Source organism: Pelophylax lessonae (genome assembly GCF_965119305.1).
Source record: "Pelophylax lessonae genome assembly, chromosome: 3".
NCBI lineage: Eukaryota > Metazoa > Chordata > Amphibia > Anura > Ranidae > Pelophylax > Pelophylax lessonae.
In genome coordinates, this window is record NC_138770.1 from 236,408,949 (window position 1) to 236,429,048 (window position 20,100).

The 20,100-nt window shown below is 43.3% G+C and overlaps 1 protein-coding gene across 1 annotated transcript in view; it reads right to left on the reverse strand.

The window, feature by feature from the left end:
* Positions 1-719: 719 nt before the first annotated feature.
* IGSF10 (immunoglobulin superfamily member 10) overlaps positions 720-20,100 on the reverse strand; it is an 82,730-nt gene continuing 63,349 nt past the window's right edge. Inside the window, exon 7 of the mRNA XM_082251897.1 lies at positions 720-2,918. Within this exon, the coding sequence (XP_082108023.1) occupies positions 1,010-2,918 (1,909 nt within the window). The 3' untranslated portion in view covers positions 720-1,009. The remainder of the gene's footprint in view (positions 2,919-20,100) is intronic.

The window sequence follows — 20,100 nt, forward strand, 5'->3', positions numbered from 1 at the left end:
AACCCTGCAGATAGACTACAAACCTGGACATTGGTTGTTTGAACAATCTGCTAATTTTAAAAAGAAATCATAATAAGGTCTAACATTTGTTTTTAAGAGCCAAACTTACCAGATAATTCACCTGCACTATATCATGTCCAGCTTGTGCCACGAATTCTTGAGTATGAGTCTCACAAGATGCAAATGTTGGGAGAGTTTAACAAACTTTTTGATGAACAAAAAAAGATATACAGTTCAATGACCAGATATACTGGTATCTATCATTCCAGTTCTTTATTTACCCAGAACAAACATAATTGTCAGCTTATGTCTAAAACGTCCGATAAAATGATCCAGTTTTTAAATGTATTAACAACTGCAGTCTTTACTAGAAATTCTGTGACTTTCCTTTTGTAGTTCAAATATGTATTTCTCACTTTATGAAAATATTTCTTATTCATTGCAAGAAAATATAGGTTAGGTTATAACAGTGGTTTAGGATGTGTAAGTGTGGGGTTCTTTTGACTCCAATAACAAAAGCTGTACATCTGGCTATAAATAAACCAAAATTCATTATTTAAAATTGTCAAATATATTTTGTGTTCAATAAAACAAAAATACATCTGCTCTAATTTGTCTCCCTTAAAAATACTTTGTTTAAAAATGCAACAGCCAACCATTTTTTTTTTCATTTTTTTTTTATTAATTATGTTGACCTTGAGATCTTTTTCTTTTAAAAAAAAATAGGTTTGCTTGTTTTATTTGTAAAGAAGTATAATGGAAAAATAATAAATGTCCATAGTATAGTTTTTGAATAAAAATGTTTTTATATATAATATTTCATTCTTTATTTTCACAGTTTCCTTATAAAGGAGGTTTTAGAAAAGTGCCATAAGTCATTTATTTTATGTAGGCATTGATAAGATCCTACATTTGTAAGCCAAACACTAGAGTCAGTTGTCTCTTCCGCCCTCCTTTTTTGACTTCCCTTCAAATGCATTCATGTTCTGTAGTTTACTTCTATTTAGCTTTAGATAACTTTTAAATATGTTGAGCTGCTGTCCATGCCAAGGGTATTTCTAACAATACATTTGTACACCCCAGAGTCTGAAGGTCTAGGATTTTGTACAACTAATGTTCCCTGGGGGTGAAGAAGCTCAGTCCCCGTAGACCGTCCTTTGCTAGCTGTTGTTAAGACTGATGAGTCTGGTAGCTCCCAAGTTATCTCTGGCTTTGGTATTCCAATGGCCATACAGTTTAGATGTACAGGTGAACCAGATCTTGTATGAATGTTTTGTGGGGCTTTACTTGTAATCCTTGGAGGATATGCTACAATCATAACAGGAACACTTATGGATGATTCACCAGCATTATTTTTTACCTTACACAAATAGTTTCCTCGATCATGTATAGTTGCTTCTTGAATGACCAGAGTGCCATTTTCTAGTAGCATATATTTCCCACTAAACTGAGGTCTGTCTATCACATATCCACTTGGGAGCGTCCAGATAACACTAGGCTTTGGTATTCCATCAGACAAACAGTGTAAAGACAACATCTCCCCAATGATACCTTTTATTGGTCCTCTTGGATGTGTTAGAATATTAGGTTTTTGACCAACCTCAAGAATGATGAGTTTTTCAATGTAGCCTACTTTATTTCTGGCTGCACATCGATATTTGCCTGCATCATTTTTGTTTGGACTGTAAATAATTAAGGTTCCATTAGTGCCTGCATAATATTTTGAAATCATCTGTCCACTTACAAATCTAGAGCCATTTGGCAGAAGCCACATTATTTCTGGAGTTGGGTTTCCATCTGCAAAACAGTTGAGAATAGCCATTTTTCCTGGTTTGGCAATTATCTTCTCATTGAATGGATTTTTAAACACTGGCCTCCTAAGCACTTCCAGAACTTCCAGTTGGACCACCAACATACTTTCACCACCATCATTGCGAGCAACACAAGTGAATTCTGCTGTATCAGAGGGCCTTACATTCCGAATTTCCAGTGTTCCATTCTGATGTACTATAATCCTGCTGCCATGATATGGTGCTGTAAGATAAATATTATCAGGCATGATCCACATGATTTGAAGTGGTGGTGTCCCTTCAGCTTTGCAGTTGATTAATTTCCTAGAGTGTTTTAAGGTTGAATCTTTAATTATTGTCTTATTTGTATATAAACCATTAATAACAGGTGGTGTTGATTGAACATCTAATTTGAGGAGCTTTGTGTCATCTCCTGCAGGATTACGTGCCACACACATGTACTCGCCTGCATCCAACAACTTCACAAAGTTAATAGTTAAAGACCCATTTTCATGCAATACATATCTGTCATGGGATGTGGCTATCATGTCACTTGATGGAAGCAACCAGAATATTTTAGGTTTTGGTTCTCCTGTAGCCTCACAATCAAGAACCACACGACCACCAGCTCTTGCCTCAAATTTTGTTCTGGTGTTTATTTTAATGCGTGGAGCAGCAGTGACCACAGTAATATGGATTTTCATTTCATCTCTTCCTAATGTGTTTTCAGCATAACATGTGTAATCTCCCTCTTCAGCCATCCCTACTTTGTTGAGATACAAAGTACCATTGTCGAAGAGAACATATCTCCGTACCCTCCTGCCACTGTCATCAGCTTGTAGAACATTGTTTATTACTGTGCCATCAGGTAAAGTCCAGGAGATTTCTGGAGATGGAGAACCTAAAGCCTTGCAGTCTACTTTGAAGTCTTTTCCATATGGAACTTCCTTGAGGAGCTGTTGTTTTTGTATTATCTTTGCAGGTTTCATTGTTATACTGACTTTCATAAGAATTACATCATCTCCCATTTTATTTCTTGCTACACACAAATAATCACCGGCATCCTTTTCATTTACAGACTGGATGATGAGTGAGCCATTAGGGTACACTTGAATCCGACTTCCCATTCTGCAGATAATAAGAAATAGTATTGAATTAGCAACAATAGTTTTGTTTGTTTTTTTTATTCTTGTAATTGGTAAAAGCTTTAATCAAATATTACATTTAGGTAAATATTATAGAAATATAAGGGGATAATAAAGCAGTTTTGTACTTCAACAGAGGTCACTTAACCAAATTACTATGTTTGGTTCTTTTTATAGAAATAGTGTAGCAGCATTTTCTCATGGAAAAGTAAGTCTCTCTGTTACTCTATATTTGTCCATCTCAACATAAATGTGAATGTGTAATTGCTCGCTGCTGTCTCCTACCACTCTTCTCTGCTTGAGTGGTAATAGTCCAAGCCGACTCCACAGCATCAGCCCACTCACCTCCAGCACACAGCAACTGACTGACAGCCTCAGCTGTGTAGATTTTCCTATAATTATGTCTAGAGGAGAGTGTGCATGTTCCCTACATTCAAGTTTCACTGAGCCCTATGTTGTAGCTGTGAAGTGCGTGTGACCACATCCCCCCCACCAGCCTTTTACTGCTGAGAAATAAACTTTGATCTGTGTGTTTTAGATTGATGTAGAAAAGGGAGGACTGCAGATATACAGATAAACAAGAACAATGTATGTAGGAGGATTTGATTAATCCCCTAATATCATTTGAGACTAATCACTTTAGTGGGCATATGTATGGGTTTACAACCACTTTAGAAGAGAAGTTAAAGATTAAAAAATAAATAAACATATATACTTACCTGTTTGGCTGGAGTATCGATGCAATGCTGCATCTGTTCCCCACCAGCTTTGCAGTGAGAACTGAGTGATCAAACTACACTGATCGCTCAGTTCTCCCCCTCCACTCTGAGCAGAGAGCCGTGACTGTCACTCTCTGCTCCATCCTCCTGTCCTCACTGCAGCGCTGAGCTGTGAAGGGGGTGGAAGGGGCTGGCTCAAGCTTTCAGCAGATCCCTGAGAGGCTGAGCCAGGTGCTGATCAAGGATTCTGGGCGAATACTGACCATATAGTGGGGATCTTTTCAGAGCCTGGACTGGCTCTGTAAGCTGAAAATGGGTCACAGGAGGGCAGAGCAAACTGCGCTCCTGTAATCTATAGCAGAAGTATGCTTTGGCCATACTTCACCTTTAGTTTGGATCTAAGTGTAGTTCCAATTTAACTCTGAGCTTTTTTATAGGTACAGCATAAGTAGGGTGATCTATATTTTAAACAAAATGTGCTGGAGAAAAGGGATCATTATAACTGAATTTAAAAGCAATGTTATGTGACTGATTCAAGCATGGCTGGTGATAGAAGTATAATATAGTGGATATACAATTATTAACTCTGTTTGAATCAGTCATTGAAGAGATTTTATGGTAATGCTATGTTTGCAACCTATCTTTACTCTCTCCTTTTTTTTCACATGAAAGAGAAATTATCTTTTTATTACCTGTATGCCAAATATAATGTTATCTGAGTCTACATTTGGTACTGGTGGAACTAAATTTGTCAAGAAAAGTACAGCAAATATCCTGGCCATCTAATGACACTATAACGGACAGGAAACAAAGGGTCTTGCCTAGTTCTCCGAGTCTGAGGACTGATACAGCTAGTAATAGTCTACATGTGTGTCTAGTGTTAGGCAGGGCTTGTATTAGAAGCCATTTTCCTGCCCTTAGTGACCACAAAAGTACACTGAAACTGTCACCCAAATTATTTTTTTTTCTGCTGTTACAGCCACAAAATACAAATAAATGTGGAAATAGAGAGATAGCACAGGGAAATATAGGATGGGAAATAGGGAGACCAATGTTGAGAGAGAGAGAGGCAACTTTTCAGCCTTCAGGGTACCCATAGGAAACATTAGGTGGACCTAGAAAATCTCTCTTCTATGGGTCTAGGAAATCTCTGTAATAATTTAAGACATTTTTATCCATGATCAGGCTTACATGTATTGGCACCTTTAATTAAGTATCCTACCAGCACTAAATACTCTGATTTGCCAATTTTTTTGACACAAAGAGGTTTGCAGAGATAACTTTGGCTCCATTGCTTCATGCTGAGAGGTGCAAAGGAAAATTGCCTCCCCCGCAAAACAATTTTCATTTCAAATCTTTTAGGTCCTGTGGATTTGTGGAAACTTCTGAGCACATGTTTGTGAATATCACAAAGAACTCTTTCACACAGTAACTCATTGCATGTTAAATTTATTTTACTTTAATTTGAAGCCAGGAGAAGGAAATGGAAGCATTGAAAAGGCAAGTAAATAGAGCTGTGATAGAATGTAACAGCAATATGCTCTATGCCAGTATTCTAAAAAAGGAAACATGAGGGCTAACTTAAATGATAAATGAAAAGAGAAAAAAAATGAATTGGATTATTATAACTGGAAGTCAAACATAAAGAAAGTTTACAAACTAAAACAAAGAGTTTTCAGATCTAGGGTATATTATAATTAGGGTTGAGCGGACACCTAGATGTCCGTGTTCGACGGGTTCGGCCGAACTTTAAAAAAAAGTCCGGGTCCGTGTCCCGGACTTTTACCGAACTTTTCCCGGACACCGAACCCCATTGAAGTCAATGGGGACCCGAACTTTAAGGCACTAAAATGGCTCTAAAACATCAAAGGAAAGGGCTAGAGTGCTGCAAATGGCAGCAAAACGTAATTAAGAGCATGGCAAGTGCTCTGCAAACAAATGTGGATAGGGAAATAACTTAAAACAACAAAAAAAAACAGAAAAATAAAACAATGTTCTTCTTCATCTCTGAAGGACGAGGCCCATATGGAGTAGGAGGGAGGTTGAGGTGGTGGTGGATGTGGCGGTGACATAGGCGTGCGCACAGGGTGTGCTGGGTGTGCCTGGGCACACCCTAATCACCTAGGGCACATAGCATTGCCAGTGAGGAGATGGGAAAGATCTCCCTGGGACCTGCTCTGCTCTATTTCTCCTTGCCTACAGGTACATGGCCCCGATACATTACTCTCCCTGCTGGCAAACACATGCATGTGTATTTCAACTTTGGGGTGCACACCTTAATGCAATAGGCTGCGCACACCTATGGGCGGTGTAGGTGGAAGCGGCGGTGGAGGAGGACCAGGGCCGGATTAACAGCATCATGGGCTTGGTGCTGAGGATTTTGAAGGGCCTTAGGGCCGTGCCTTGCCATGCACCCAGAGGAGGAAGGGTGCAGCCATGCATGCCTAATTCAACATGGGATGCTGTCTCTGAAGCCCATAAACACATCCATGCATCGCCAACTGTCCCTCCTTGTCCGGCCTTCACGCTGTGTGGGGAGGTTCTGAGGGTGCTGCCTGGGGAAGCGAGCATAGAAGCCAGACTTCTGTGTTTACAAGTGACAGAAGAGCGGTAACAGTGAATATGGCCAACCCGGGGCCTATATAAAAGGTAGGGGCCTGGAGCTGCAGCTCCAATAGCCCCTACATTAATCTGGCCCTGAGGAGGAGGACGAGGTAGCCAACACTGCTTCTTTTCACAAATTTTAAATGAGGGTACACCCCAAAAGAGTGAGAAAGAGCAAAAATGGAACAATGGGTGGGTAAGGTCGGTATCCATTGCTATTCTGCATAAGGTACGGAAAAGTCCCGTGGGATCCATGCCTGGTTCATTTTAATGAACGTGAGCTTGTCCACATTGTCTCTGGACAGGCGGCTGCGCTTGTCTGTTATAACGCCCCCAGCCGTGCTAAATACCCGTTCAGATAATACACTGGCTGCAGGGCACGCCAGCACCTCCAAGGCGTAAAGGGCAAGCTCAGGCCATGTGCCCAATTTGGAGACCCAGAAGTTGAAGGGGGCAGACCCGTCATTCACTACATGTAGGCGTGTGCACACATACTGCTCCACCATGTTGGTAAAATGCTGCCTCCTGCTAAGACGTTCCATCTGAGCTGCTGGTGCTGCTGTTTGTTGTGGCGTGCTGACAAAGCTTTTCCACATTTCGGCCATGCTAACCCTGCCTTCTGAGGTGCTGGCGGTGCCCTGGTTGCGTTGGCGACCTCCTCCTCCTCCTCCTCTGCCTTGTGCTTCCACTGTGGCCCCGCTGTCAGATGGGAATGCCAGCAGCATGGCGTCTACCAGCGTGCGCTTGTACTCGCGCATCTTGCGATCGCGCTCCAGTGAGTGAATTAAGGACGGTACGTTGTCCTTGTAACGGGGATCCAGCAGCGTGGCCACCCAGTAATCAGCACAAGTTAGAATGTGGGCAACTCGGCGGTCGTTGTGGAGACACTGCAGCATGTAATCGCTCATGTGTGCCAGGCTGCCCAGAGGCAACGAAAGGCTGTCCTCTGTGGGAGGTGTATGGTCCGTGTCCTCTGTATCCCCCCAGCCACGCACCAGTGATGGCCATGAGCTGGCCTGGGTGCCACCCTGCTGTGAACATGGTTCCATCTCCTCCTCCAGCTCCTCCTCCTCCTCATCCTCCTCATCCTCCAGAACTGTGCCCCTGCTGGACAATTGCGTCCCTGGCGTTTGCGTGTGCAGGAACCCACCCTCGGAGCCCCTTGCGAATGACTGCCCTGAAAGCCTTGGAAATGTTACCTCTTCATCCTCCTCCTCCTCCTCATCCTGTGCCACATCCTCTTCCATCATCGCCCGAATTGTTTTTTCAAGGAGGCATAGAAGTGGGATAGTTAAGCTGAGAACGGCGTCATTGCCACTGGCCATGTTGGTGGAGTACTCAAAACAGCGCAACAAGGCACACAGGTCTCGCATGGAGGCCCAGTTATTGGTGGTGAAGTGGTGCTGTTCCGCAGAGCGACTCACGCGTGCGTGCTGCAGCTGAAACTCCACTATGGCCTGCTGCTGCTCGCACAGTCTTTCCAGCATGTGCAAGGTGGAGTTCCACCTTGTGGGCACGTCACATATGAGGCGGTGAGCGGGAAGGCCGAAGTTACGCTGCAGCGCTGCCAGGCGAGCAGCAGCAGGGTGAGAACGCCGAAAGTGCGCACAAACGGCCCGCACTTTCTGCAGCAGCTCTGACATATCGGGGTAGTTTTTAAGGAACCTCTGCACCACCAAATTCAGCACATGCGCCAGGCAAGGGATGTGCGTCAAACCGGCTAGGCCCAGAGCTGCTATGAGATTTCGCCCGTTATCGCACACCACCAGGCCGGGCTTGAGGCTCGCTGGCAGCAACCACTCATTTGTCTGCTGTTCCATGCTCCTCCACAACTCCTGCGCGGTGTGTGGTTTGTCCCCCAAACAGGCAAGTTGTAAAACTGCCTGCTGTCGTTTACCCCTGGCCGTGCTGAAGTTGGTGGTGAAGGTGTTACGCTGTCCGGATGAGGAGGCGGTAGAGGATGAGGAAGCGGAGTAGGAGGAGTTAGGAACAGGAGGCAAACTGAAGCGCCCTGCAATCCTCGGTGGTGGAAGGACATGCGCCAAATTGCTATCCGCCTCAGGCCCATCCGCCACTGCATTTACCCAGTGTGCCGTTAGGGAGATATAACGCCCCTGACCGTGCTTACTGGTCCACGTATCCGTAGTTAGGTGGACCTTGGCACAGATGGCGTTGCGCAGTGCACACCTGATTTTTTCCCCCACTTGGTTGTGCAGGGAAGGGATGGCTTGCCTGGAAAAGTAGTGGCGGCTGGGCACGACGTACTGTGGGACAGCCACCGACATAAGGTTTTTAAAACTGTGCGTCTTCACCAGACGGAATGACAGCATTTCAAAGGCCAATAATTTTGAAATGCTGGCATTCAGGGCCAGGGATCGCGGGTGGGTAGGGGGGTACTTCCTCTTCCTCTCAAGTGTTTGGGAGATGGAAAGCTGAACGCTTCCACGGGACATTGTGGAGATGGTTGTTGGTGACCCAGGTGGTGGTGTTGCTGACAGATCGTCTGTTTGCGGGGTGGCAGGTGCCGGTATCACTACAGATGTGGCTGGAGCGGCCGAGACTGCAGCAGAAGAGGAAGCAGGATGAGCCAGAGACGTTTCTTGGTTTTGAAGGTGTGTACTCCACTGCAGCTCGTGCTTTGCACTTAGATGCCTGATCATGCAGGTTGTGCTCAGGTTGAGAAGGTTCATGCCTCGCTTCAAGCTCTGATTGCACAGGGTGCAAACCACTCGTGTCCTGTCATCAGCACATTTTCTAAAGAACTTCCACGCTAGAGAACTCCTTTGAGCTGACTTTGGTGCGCTCGTTCCCTTGCTGCGTTGGGCAGTAGCGGGCGTAGTGTCTAGGGCACGGCCGCTCCGCTTCTGCACCCTGCTCCCTCTTCTGCTGTGCTGGTGGCTCTGTGCGACCACCGCCTCTTCCTCCAAACTACTCAGTTCACCTGCATGACGTTCATTCCATGTGGGGTCGAGGACCTCATCGTCCTCCACATCATCTTCCACCCAGTCTTCACCCCTGCCCTCCTTGTCGGTCTCCACAATGCTGAACGCCGCAGCAGTTGGCACCTGCGTTTCGTCATCATCGGAGACGTGCTGCGATGATCCTTGCATGTACTCATCTTGAGAAATAAGTGGTTGGGCATCGCTGCACTCAATCTCTTCCACTTCTGGGGCAGGGCTAGGTGGATGGCCCTGGGAAACCCTGCTGACAGAGTCCTCAAAAAGAATAAGAGACTGCTGTATGGCTTGGGGCTCAGACTGCTGGCCTGATTTGCAAGGGGGTGAGGTGAAAGACGGTTGGACATTGGCTGCAGGTGCCAACTCTGACCTTTCTGCAGTAGACTGGGTGGGAGACAATGTGAAGGAACTGGAGGCACTGTCAGCAGCAAACCAATCTACTATCGCCTCAACTTGTTCTGGCCTCATCACTTCTAGGGGCGTTTGATGCCCTACCAAATACTGATGCAGGTTCTGTCGCCTACTCACACTTGAGGAAGGTGTTTCACTTGTGCGTGTAGCTGGCACAGATCGACCATGTCCTCTCCTTGCAACAGGAGCTCTACCAGCAGCACCACGACCCAGGCCACGGCCCTTATTTGACGGTCTCCTCATATTTCTGTAATTTAAGATCTTGCCCTAGAAAGGTTTTTATTGAATAGCGGAATAGAAAATATGATCCAAAAAAAGTGTATGTATATCACACGTACACAACCACACTAGGCCCCAATTACTATTGTTTGTACCCCTAAAAGGCTAGATGAGGAGTAGGGGGAGTATGGAACAGGCAGCACCCTCAAACCTTCAGAAGTATGAGATGAACCCCAACAACTTGGAAAGGTGGATCTCTCTCACACGTACCGACACAGACTATCCCGCAATTCAATTGATCCTCAAAGGTTTTTATTGAATAGCGGAATAGGAAATATGATCAAAAAAAGTGTATGTATCTCGCACGTACACAACCACACTAGGCCCCAATTACTATTGTTTGTACCCCTAAAAGGCTAGATGAGGAGTAGGGGGGGTATGGAACAGGCAGCACCCTCAAACCTTCAGAAGTATGAGATGAACCCCAACAACTTGGAAAGGTGGATCTCTCTCACACGTACCGACACAGACTATCCCGCAATTCAATTGATCCTCAAAGGTTTTTATTGAATAGCGGAATAGGAAATATGATCAAAAAAAGTGTATGTATCTCGCACGTACACAACCACACTAGGCCCCAATTACTATTGTTTGTACCCCTAAAAGGCTAGATGAGGAGTAGGGGGGGTATGGAACAGGCAGCACCCTCAAACCTTCAGAAGTATGAGATGAACCCCAACAACTTGGAAAGGTGGATCTCTCTCACACGTACCGACACAGACTATCCCGCAATTCAATTGATCCTCAAAGGTTTTTATTGAATAGCGGAATAGGAAATATGATCAAAAAAAGTGTATGTATCTCGCACGTACACAACCACACTAGGCCCCAATTACTATTGTTTGTACCCCTAAAAGGCTAGATGAGGAGTAGGGGGGGTATGGAACAGGCAGCACCCTCAAACCTTCAGAAGTATGAGATGAACCCCAACAACTTGGAAAGGTGGATCTCTCTCACACGTACCAACACAGACTATCCCCCAATTTAACTGATCCCCAAAGGTTTTTGATTAAATAGCGGAATAGAAAATATGATCCCAAAAAAGTGTATGTATATCACACGTACACAACCACACTAGGCCCCAATTACTATTGTTTGTACCCCTAAAAGGCTAGGAGTAGGGGGAGTATGGAACAGGCAGCACCCTCAAACCTTCAGAAGTATGAGATGAACCCCAACAACTTGGAAAGGTGGATCTCTCTCACACGTACCAACACAGACTATCCCCCAATTTAACTGATCCCCAAAGGTTTTTGATTAAATAGCGGAATAGAAAATATGATCCCAAAAAAGTGTATGTATATCACACGTACACAACCACACTAGGCCCCAATTACTATTGTTTGTACCCCTAAAAGGCTAGGAGTAGGGGGAGTATGGAACAGGCAGCACCCTCAAACCTTCAGAAGTATGAGATGAACCTCAACAACTTGGAAAGGTGGATCTCTCTCACACGTACCAACACAGACTATCCCCCAATTTAACTGATCCCCAAAGGTTTTTGATTAAATAGCGGAATAGAAAATATGATCCCAAAAAAGTGTATGTATATCACACGTACACAACCACACTAGGCCCCAATTACTATTGTTTGTACCCCTAAAAGGCTAGGAGTAGGGGGAGTATGGAACAGGCAGCACCCTCAAACCTTCAGAAGTATGAGATGAACCCCAACAACTTGGAAAGGTGGATCTCTCTCACACGTACCAACACAGACTATCCCCCAATTTAACTGATCCCCAAAGGTTTTTGATTAAATAGCGGAATAGAAAATATGATCCCAAAAAAGTGTATGTATATCACACGTACACAACCACACTAGGCCCCAATTACTATTGTTTGTACCCCTAAAAGGCTAGGAGTAGGGGGAGTATGGAACAGGCAGCACCCTCAAACCTTCAGAAGTATGAGATGAACCTCAACAACTTGGAAAGGTGGATCTCTCTCACACGTACCAACACAGACTATCCCCCAATTTAACTGATCCCCAAAGGTTTTTGATTAAATAGCGGAATAGAAAATATGATCCCAAAAAAGTGTATGTATATCACACGTACACAACCACACTAGGCCCCAATTACTATTGTTTGTACCCCTAAAAGGCTAGGAGTAGGGGGAGTATGGAACAGGCAGCACCCTCAAACCTTCAGAAGTATGAGATGAACCCCAACAACTTGGAAAGGTGGATCTCTCTCACACGTACCAACACAGACTATCCCCCAATTTAACTGATCCCCAAAGGTTTTTGATTAAATAGCGGAATAGAAAATATGATCCCAAAAAAGTGTATGTATATCACACGTACACAACCACACTAGGCCCCAATTACTATTGTTTGTACCCCTAAAAGGCTAGGAGTAGGGGGAGTATGGAACAGGCAGCACCCTCAAACCTTCAGAAGTATGAGATGAACCTCAACAACTTGGAAAGGTGGATCTCTCTCACACGTACCAACACAGACTATCCCCCAATTTAACTGATCCCCAAAGGTTTTTGATTAAATAGCGGAATAGAAAATATGATCCCAAAAAAGTGTATGTATATCACACGTACACAACCACACTAGGCCCCAATTACTATTGTTTGTACCCCTAAAAGGCTAGGAGTAGGGGGAGTATGGAACAGGCAGCACCCTCAAACCTTCAGAAGTATGAGATGAACCCCAACAACTTGGAAAGGTGGATCTCTCTCACACGTACCAACACAGACTATCCCCCAATTTAACTGATCCCCAAAGGTTTTTGATTAAATAGCGGAATAGAAAATATGATCCCAAAAAAGTGTATGTATATCACACGTACACAACCACACTAGGCCCCAATTACTATTGTTTGTACCCCTAAAAGGCTAGGAGTAGGGGGAGTATGGAACAGGCAGCACCCTCAAACCTTCAGAAGTATGAGATGAACCCCAACAACTTGGAAAGGTGGATCTCTCTCACACGTACAAACACAGACTATCCCCCAATTTAACTGATCCCCAAAGGTTTTTGATTAAATAGCGGAATAGAAAATATGATCCCAAAAAAGTGTATGTATATCACACGTACACAACCACACTAGGCCCCAATTACTATTGTTTGTACCCCTAAAAGGCTAGGAGTAGGGGGAGTATGGAACAGGCAGCACCCTCAAACCTTCAGAAGTATGAGATGAACCCCAACAACTTGGAAAGGTGGATCTCTCTCACACGTACCAACACAGACTATCCCCCAATTTAACTGATCCCCAAAGGTTTTTGATTAAATAGCGGAATAGAAAATATGATCCCAAAAAAGTGTATGTATATCACACGTACACAACCACACTAGGCCCCAATTACTATTGTTTGTACCCCTAAAAGGCTAGGAGTAGGGGGAGTATGGAACAGGCAGCACCCTCAAACCTTCAGAAGTATGAGATGAACCCCAACAACTTGGAAAGGTGGATCTCTCTCACACGTACCAACACAGACTATCCCCCAATTTAACTGATCCCCAAAGGTTTTTGATTAAATAGCGGAATAGAAAATATGATCCCAAAAAAGTGTATGTATATCACACGTACACAACCACACTAGGCCCCAATTACTATTGTTTGTACCCCTAAAAGGCTAGGAGTAGGGGGAGTATGGAACAGGCAGCACCCTCAAACCTTCAGAAGTATGAGATGAACCCCAACAACTTGGAAAGGTGGATCTCTCTCACACGTACCAACACAGACTATCCCCCAATTTAACTGATCCCCAAAGGTTTTTGATTAAATAGCGGAATAGAAAATATGATCCCAAAAAAGTGTATGTATATCACACGTACACAACCACACTAGGCCCCAATTACTATTGTTTGTACCCCTAAAAGGCTAGGAGTAGGGGGAGTATGGAACAGGCAGCACCCTCAAACCTTCAGAAGTATGAGATGAACCTCAACAACTTGGAAAGGTGGATCTCTCTCACACGTACCAACACAGACTATCCCCCAATTTAACTGATCCCCAAAGGTTTTTGATTAAATAGCGGAATAGAAAATATGATCCCAAAAAAGTGTATGTATATCACACGTACACAACCACACTAGGCCCCAATTACTATTGTTTGTACCCCTAAAAGGCTAGGAGTAGGGGGAGTATGGAACAGGCAGCACCCTCAAACCTTCAGAAGTATGAGATGAACCCCAACAACTTGGAAAGGTGGATCTCTCTCACACGTACCAACACAGACTATCCCCCAATTTAACTGATCCCCAAAGGTTTTTGATTAAATAGCGGAATAGAAAATATGATCCCAAAAAAGTGTATGTATATCACACGTACACAACCACACTAGGCCCCAATTACTATTGTTTGTACCCCTAAAAGGCTAGGAGTAGGGGGAGTATGGAACAGGCAGCACCCTCAAACCTTCAGAAGTATGAGATGAACCTCAACAACTTGGAAAGGTGGATCTCTCTCACACGTACCAACACAGACTATCCCCCAATTTAACTGATCCCCAAAGGTTTTTGATTAAATAGCGGAATAGAAAATATGATCCCAAAAAAGTGTATGTATATCACACGTACACAACCACACTAGGCCCCAATTACTATTGTTTGTACCCCTAAAAGGCTAGGAGTAGGGGGAGTATGGAACAGGCAGCACCCTCAAACCTTCAGAAGTATGAGATGAACCCCAACAACTTGGAAAGGTGGATCTCTCTCACACGTACCAACACAGACTATCCCCCAATTTAACTGATCCCCAAAGGTTTTTGATTAAATAGCGGAATAGAAAATATGATCCCAAAAAAGTGTATGTATATCACACGTACACAACCACACTAGGCCCCAATTACTATTGTTTGTACCCCTAAAAGGCTAGGAGTAGGGGGAGTATGGAACAGGCAGCACCCTCAAACCTTCAGAAGTATGAGATGAACCCCAACAACTTGGAAAGGTGGATCTCTCTCACACGTACCAACACAGACTATCCCCCAATTTAACTGATCCCCAAAGGTTTTTGATTAAATAGCGGAATAGAAAATATGATCCCAAAAAAGTGTATGTATATCACACGTACACAACCACACTAGGCCCCAATTACTATTGTTTGTACCCCTAAAAGGCTAGGAGTAGGGGGAGTATGGAACAGGCAGCACCCTCAAACCTTCAGAAGTATGAGATGAACCCCAACAACTTGGAAAGGTGGATCTCTCTCACACGTACCAACACAGACTATCCCCCAATTTAACTGATCCCCAAAGGTTTTTGATTAAATAGCGGAATAGAAAATATGATCCCAAAAAAGTGTATGTATATCACACGTACACAACCACACTAGGCCCCAATTACTATTGTTTGTACCCCTAAAAGGCTAGGAGTAGGGGGAGTATGGAACAGGCAGCACCCTCAAACCTTCAGAAGTATGAGATGAACCCCAACAACTTGGAAAGGTGGATCTCTCTCACACGTACCAACACAGACTATCCCCCAATTTAACTGATCCCCAAAGGTTTTTGATTAAATAGCGGAATAGAAAATATGATCCCAAAAAAGTGTATGTATATCACACGTACACAACCACACTAGGCCCCAATTACTATTGTTTGTACCCCTAAAAGGCTAGATGAGGAGTAGGGGGAGTATGGAACAGGCAGCACCCTCAAACCTTCAGTATGAGATTGTGTTCACTGTACCCCACAAAGATTGAGTTCACTGCACCCCACAATGATTGTGTTCACTGCACCCCACAAAGATTGTGTTCACTGCACCTCACAAAGATTGTGTTCACTGTACCCCCCAAAGATTGTGTTCACTGCACCCCACAAAGATTCTGTTCACTGTACCCCACAAAGATTGTGTTCACTGCACCCCAAAAAGATTGTGTTCACTGCACCCCAAAAAGGATGTTGTTCACTGCACCCCAAAAAGGATGTTGTTCACTCCACCCCAAAAAGATTGTGTTCACTGCACCCCACAAAGATTGTGTTCACTGCACCCCAAAAAGATTGTGTTCACTGCACCCCAAAAATGATTTTGTTCACTGCACCCCAAAAAGGATTTTGTTCACTGCACCCCAAAAAGGATGTTGTTCACTCCACCCCAAAAAGATTGTGTTCACTGCACCCCAAAAAGATTGTGTTCACTGCACCCCACAAAGGATTTTGTTCACTGCACCCCAAAAAGATTGTGTTCACTGCACCCCAAAAAGGATGTTGTTCACTGCACCCCAAAAAGGATTTTGTTCACTGCACCCCAAAAAGATTGTGTTCACTGCACCCCACAAAGGATTTTGTTCACTGCACCCCACAAAGATTGTGTTCACTGCACACCAAAAAGGATTGTGTTCACTGCACCCCAAAAAGATTTTGTTCACTGCACCCCAAAAAGATTGTGTTCACTGCAGCCCAAAAAGATTGTGTTCACTGCAGCCCAAAAAGATTGTGTTCACTGCAGCCCAAAAAGATTGTGTTCACTGCAGCCCAAAAAGATTGTGTTCACTGCAGCCCAAAAAGATTGTGTTCACTGCAGCTCACACACAGAAAAATGGATGTGGATCACTGACACCTGCCTATCTCCAATCCCACACCACACAGCAATATCGATTGTAGTTTGTAGAACACAGTTTCCCTAAAATTCAGCAGACTCTGTCCCTAACAGGATTGAGAAGAGATCGTAGATCAGGATTGAGTGCAGACCCCACCCCCCACACAGCAATATCGATTGTAGTTTGTAGAAGACACTGACCCTATATAATTCAGCAGACTCTATCCCTAAAATGCCTACAACTCGCCCTGCCTAAACACTCCGACCTGTCCCTCAATTCTATCCGGACACAAATGGTTTTTTCCTGCCTATCTTTCCCTAATCAGCAGCCAGCACGTTGATGTGTGCTCTGTCCCTGAATCTAAGCAGCATAATGACGCCGCTGCGGCTGCCTCGAACTTATAAAGACTTGGTCACATGCTTCAGACGGCCAATCACAGCTACTGAGACATTTGCAGGCATGGCTGGGATGGCTTAAGGCACACCAGTTAAACGATTGTTGATTGGCTGTTGAAAGCCCGCCATGAAAAGAGCGCCAAAGCATGCAAAACCCGGAAATAAAACGACCGAACACGGATTTTTACCCGAACATACAGTAAAGTGTCCGTGTCCGTGTTCGGGTACAAAAAATCCAATTATTCGGTACGAACACGAATAATACAGTCCGTGTTCGCTCAACACTAATTATAATTGAATTGGAATTAGGGTGATTGGCTAGACTTAAACAGGTAAAGATTTTTATATAGTATGAAAGAAATGCAATCTTTACATCAGAGTCTTTCACATCTGGCTTTCACTGGTATTGGCACAGGTCCCGTAGAAGAACAGTTTTAGAGTTTCATAACAATTTAAGGCCTTCTCCACATTGCATTTTTTGGGTGTTTGGCAGGTGATTCTAACAGCTACCAAACTCCCTACAAACTACGGGTCCTTAAAGCACGCACTAAGTCAAATAGCTCAGTTCACACTTCATAGTTGAGTGATGGAAAATTATGGCACGGCTTCTTTGCATTGATATAAACCATCAAACAACAGTATTGCTACACCTAACATTACTGACTAAAAGGGAAGCTTTGCAGTAGAAATCACAACACTACTTGTTAGTATTGCTAGTATCATTGGTGGTCATAAAGCACCTGGACCAGATGGCTTACATCCAGGGGTCCACAAAGAGCTGTGCTCTAAGGCTATATCTAAGGCTGGGTTCACACTGCCGCATGGAGCGGCTGACAGCAGGGGTCCAGTGCATTCCTGTTCCTCGTTTCAGGTCCGATTTCAGTCCGAATTTTTTAGCTGAATTCGGGCCTGAAATGGACCAGAAGAAGCACAGGACTCCTGTGCAATTCGCTCCGGAGCCGCTCTAGAGATGTGAACTGACTCTATAGAGAGTCAATCACAATCTCCTGACATGCGAATTGGAATTTTTCGAGACATTTTATTTACTGGCATGGTACCACTAGATTGGTGTAAGACCAATGTGGTGCCTATATTTTAAAAGGGAGCAAAGTCTACTGAGTAACTACAAACCAATTCGTTTAACATCTATAGTCAGGAAGATACTGGAGAGTTTAATAAAAGAACACAGGGGAATTTTTGCTAGAAAATATTATTTCAAGGAATAGTCAGCATGGATTCATGAATGAATGAAGTTGTCAAACAAATATGATTTTGATTTTGTTTTGAGGAAGTAGGCAAAAACTTTGACAAGGGAATGGCTGTGGATGTAGTATACTTGGATTTTGCAAAACTGTTTAACACATTCCTCGCATACAGCTAATTTGTAAATTACAGTCTACTGGCTTTGAACATTTAGTTTGTAAATGGATAGAAAATTGGTTAAAAGACCATATTCAGAGAGTGATTAATGATTCATACTATGAATGGCATCATAATATCATACATACTAGGATAACAGCTGGGGGAGTCAGTGGTGGAAAAGGAGCTGGGTTTTCTGGTAGATCATTGCCCTAATAGCATGCAATGACAAGCTGCAGTTTCTAAAGCTATCACAATACTTTTTTATATTAAAAAAGGTAAAGACTCCAGAATGAGAGACATTGTTTTGCTACTGTACAAATCATTAGTAAGACCTTATCTGGCATATGCAGTTTAGTTTTAGGCACCAATTTATAAAAAGGATATCTGCAAACTAGAGAAAGTGCAAAGAAGGGCAACCAAACCGATAAGGGTCATGGAGGAGCTTAGCTATGAGGAAAGATTAGCTGAACTGATTTGTTTCTCTCTTGAGAAGAGGACATTAAGGGGGGATATGATCAACATGTAGAAATACATATGTGGACCACATAGTGAACTTAGTGAAGAGTTTTTTTACTTCCAGGTCAATACAAGGGACAAGGGGGCACTCTCTTTGCCCTACGTATACTGTATATGGAAAAGCTGCTTCACAATAAGAGCTGTGAGACTCCCTCAAGAACTAGTTCTGGCCAGCTCAGTAGATTATTTTAAAAAAGAGCTGGATGCATTCCTAAATGCACAAAATATATCTGGATGGAAATTTTTGGAGATAATAATGCCAGGGGTAGTTGATCCAATATCCGATTGCTTCCTGGGGGATCAGGAAGGATTTTTTTCCCTCACTGGGGTGAACTGGATAATGCTTTATTTTTATTGTTTTTAGCCTTCCACTGGATAAACAATGAGTATAGGATTGTGTATATGAAGGTTTTTTGTTTGTGAATGGTTAAACTTGATGGTCAAGTGTCTTTTTTCAACCTAACCATATAACTAACATAGTACAAGGAATTTCTACACATGTAGTTTGTGGTGGACCATTGAAGGTGGAATCCTTTATATCACAGCTTGGCCAAAGTTTTTACTAAATAGTGACTGAATCCTAAACAAACCAACTAACTTTATTAAGGAAACTCCAAATTCAAATCACTTTCATAACCCATAAAAAGAATAAGGTCTTCTTTTAAAGCAGCAAGTCCATATAAAATGAAAATGTTTAGGTTAAATATTTGCTATCCATATTGTGCAACAGATGCATAAAAACGCTGACAGGTAAAGGTTTTCAGATTCAGGAATGATTCTAAAGTACACACTGCTAAAACCTATTAAGGAGAATAAAAGCCCTCTTCTATGGAGAGTAATGTACCACATGTGGTCTATTTTTTACATGCTCTTGTGGGTTTCTTTATGCTGACTACACCCGAGAGTGCTTGAGAATTTGATTTAGCCCACATTAGTCTAGCAATAAAATCAAACATGACAGCTGTGCTGGATAACATTTCTTTTAGAATCACAGGAATTTCAGATTTCTAGTTTAAAGTAATTGAATTTGAAAATGTTTGTTGTACTTTTAGAGGGGTAAATCTGCAGCTATTTACTAAAAAGGTGCCTTTTTTTTTTTTCAAATCCTAATCCAAGAAAAAATGAAAGCTCACACAGAGCAGAGCACTGAATAATGCCAGCAGTGACACATCTTCCACTCTGCACATATTACAATCAGCCACTGCTTTGTTTTGTATTTTTGTGACCCAATGAGTCTGCTCCAACTGGTACTGGTGTTATTGAAGCACAGATAAAAAATGCTGATCTTGCCTGAAATCCTAATGTTTGCTAAAAAGTAGCTTTGCAGGCTCCTGTGCCTGCCTACATTGCAGCAAGCGGAACAGGGCAGGAGCAGGGGTCAGATTCATACTATATTTACAAGGGTCACAACATGAAAAAAAA